The 1878-nt window shown below is 59.6% G+C and overlaps 1 protein-coding gene across 1 annotated transcript in view; it reads right to left on the bottom strand.

Moving 5' to 3' along the window:
* The window catches only part of VASN (vasorin), a gene marked incomplete at its 5' end in the record, with an annotated part of 2060 nt that extends 1161 nt beyond the window's left edge, over window positions 1–899 (bottom strand). The window contains one exon of the mRNA XM_010009545.1: window positions 3–899. Within this exon, the coding sequence (XP_010007847.1) occupies window positions 3–899 (897 nt within the window). The remainder of the gene's footprint in view (window positions 1–2) is intronic.
* Between the last annotated feature and the right edge of the window lie 979 nt (window positions 900–1878).

The following is a 1878-nucleotide window of genomic DNA, read 5'->3' as shown; positions in this document are numbered from 1 at the left end:
AGGGGTTGCCGGCAGCCGTCACGGCCCGCAGCCTGGGAAAGAAGCTGGAGAAATCCCGAGGGATGGTGTTGATGTTGAGGTTGCTGATATCCAGCTCCTGGAGATTGTGAAGGTTGTGGAAGTCCTCCGCTGGCAGCTGGGAGATGCGTGCATTGCCAGCCAGGCTGAGCTTGGTGAGACTCCCCAGCCGCCGCAGCACCGTCGGGACGCGCTCCAGCAGGTTGTCAGAGATGTCCAGCTCGTGCAGGTTGTTCTGGGCCTGGAAGAGCTCCTCATTTAAGCTTGTCAGACCCAGCCCTGCAATCTTCAGGGACTCGATGTTGACAGCGTGGAAGGCCCCCGGTGCGATGGCAGGGATCTTGTTCCAGCTGATGTCCAGCAGCAGGAGGTTGGGCAGGTCGAGGGGGGGCACAGCCCAGAGCTGGTTATTCTGCAGCTTCAGCTCCAGCAGGTTCTCCAGCGTGTCGAAGGCAGCAGCATGGATGTGCTGGATCCTGTTCCTCTGCAGGTAGAGCCGCTCCAACAGCCGCAGCCCATGGAAGGTCTCATTGGTAATCTCATGCAGCTGGTTGGAGGACAGGTCCAAGTTGACAAGCTCCGTCAGGGGCTGGAAGATGTTTTTCTGGATGGTGGTGATCTTGTTTTGTGAGAGGTCCAGGAGCTGGAGTGTGGGCAGGCCCACAAAGCTGTCCTCACTGAGTGTTGTGATGCCATTCTCAAAGACGTAGAGGGACAGGGTGTTGGGGGGCAGACCCTGGGGCACAGTTTGGCCCCGTCTGGCTGCACACAGGATGGTCTTGGGGTCTTGACACTGGCAGCCTGAAGGACACGCTCCAGCCAGCTCCCCGCACACCAACAGAAGCAGCGTGCAAAGGATCAGCTTGTTCATGGTGTCAGCTCTGCAAGAGAAAGAAACCCAGCCAAGGTTAGGGGCCAGGCTGTGCCAGGGGGACCCTGGGATGGCAGGGTTGTGGGGTGCCTCAGATCCCCTGTTGCTACCCTTGCACTGCTGCTGAGGTGTGAGAGCCATATCCCTGTGCCTTGCCCATACTCTTCAGCCTCACATGGGCTGCAGAGGGAGTGGGTATGTCCCTGCTGTGCTGCTGCCTTCTCTGTGCTGCTGCTGCTGTGATCGGGACAGAGCCAGCAACAGTGAAGCCACATGTGGGTTGCTCACCCTGGCTTCATGCTGTCCCCCTACCTGGATCCCCAGGTTTAGGGATGTGGCAGCTTTGCATATCCCAAGTTTACCATGAGATACGTCCCACCTGCTTTGGCCTGGTCTCTTGGGGCTCCTTACTCAGCAGGGTGCAAATCAAACACGGGTGAGAGAGCCTGGCTGACCTTCCCTGGACTTCACACCATCCAAGCTCAGCTTAACCCTTTGCTTGTGCTGCCATCCCAGCAGCTATCTCCCTCAGGGACGGGGACACCCGGGGTGACCCAGGCGTAGGCTGCAGGGCCAAAGGAGCCAGGTGCTCCCCTGCCCCATGGTCCCCCCATACCCTTCAGAGTTGGCTGCATCCCTGCAGAGTCCACACCAAGCTGGCTCCCATCCCCTGGGGGTCACAGCTGCTTGCTGTTCATCTCCCTGCTGGCACACTGGGTGCTCAGCACAGCACCCTGGACTGCACCCTCATCTCTTGGGGATGGGGACTGCAGGGATGAAGGGGAGGATGCTCTCAGGGTGAGGCTGTAATCACCCCTGCTCCAGCCCCCATGGGTGCTGTTACCACCCCTGCCCCTTCTCTCAACCCCTTCTTTCAGCCCTTTTTAATGACACTCCTAATTAGCACAGGCTGGGCTGGGGCCCCATCTCGGGGGCATGTCGGGGTGAGCAGAGAGGGGGTCCCAGGCAGGGAAGAAGCAAACCCCACC

The sequence above is a fragment of the Nestor notabilis genome, unplaced genomic scaffold (genome assembly GCF_000696875.1).
Source record: "Nestor notabilis isolate BGI_N333 unplaced genomic scaffold, ASM69687v1 scaffold19372, whole genome shotgun sequence".
Classification (NCBI taxonomy): Eukaryota; Metazoa; Chordata; class Aves; order Psittaciformes; family Psittacidae; genus Nestor; species Nestor notabilis.
This window is presented reverse-complemented; position numbering and strand designations above follow the sequence as displayed.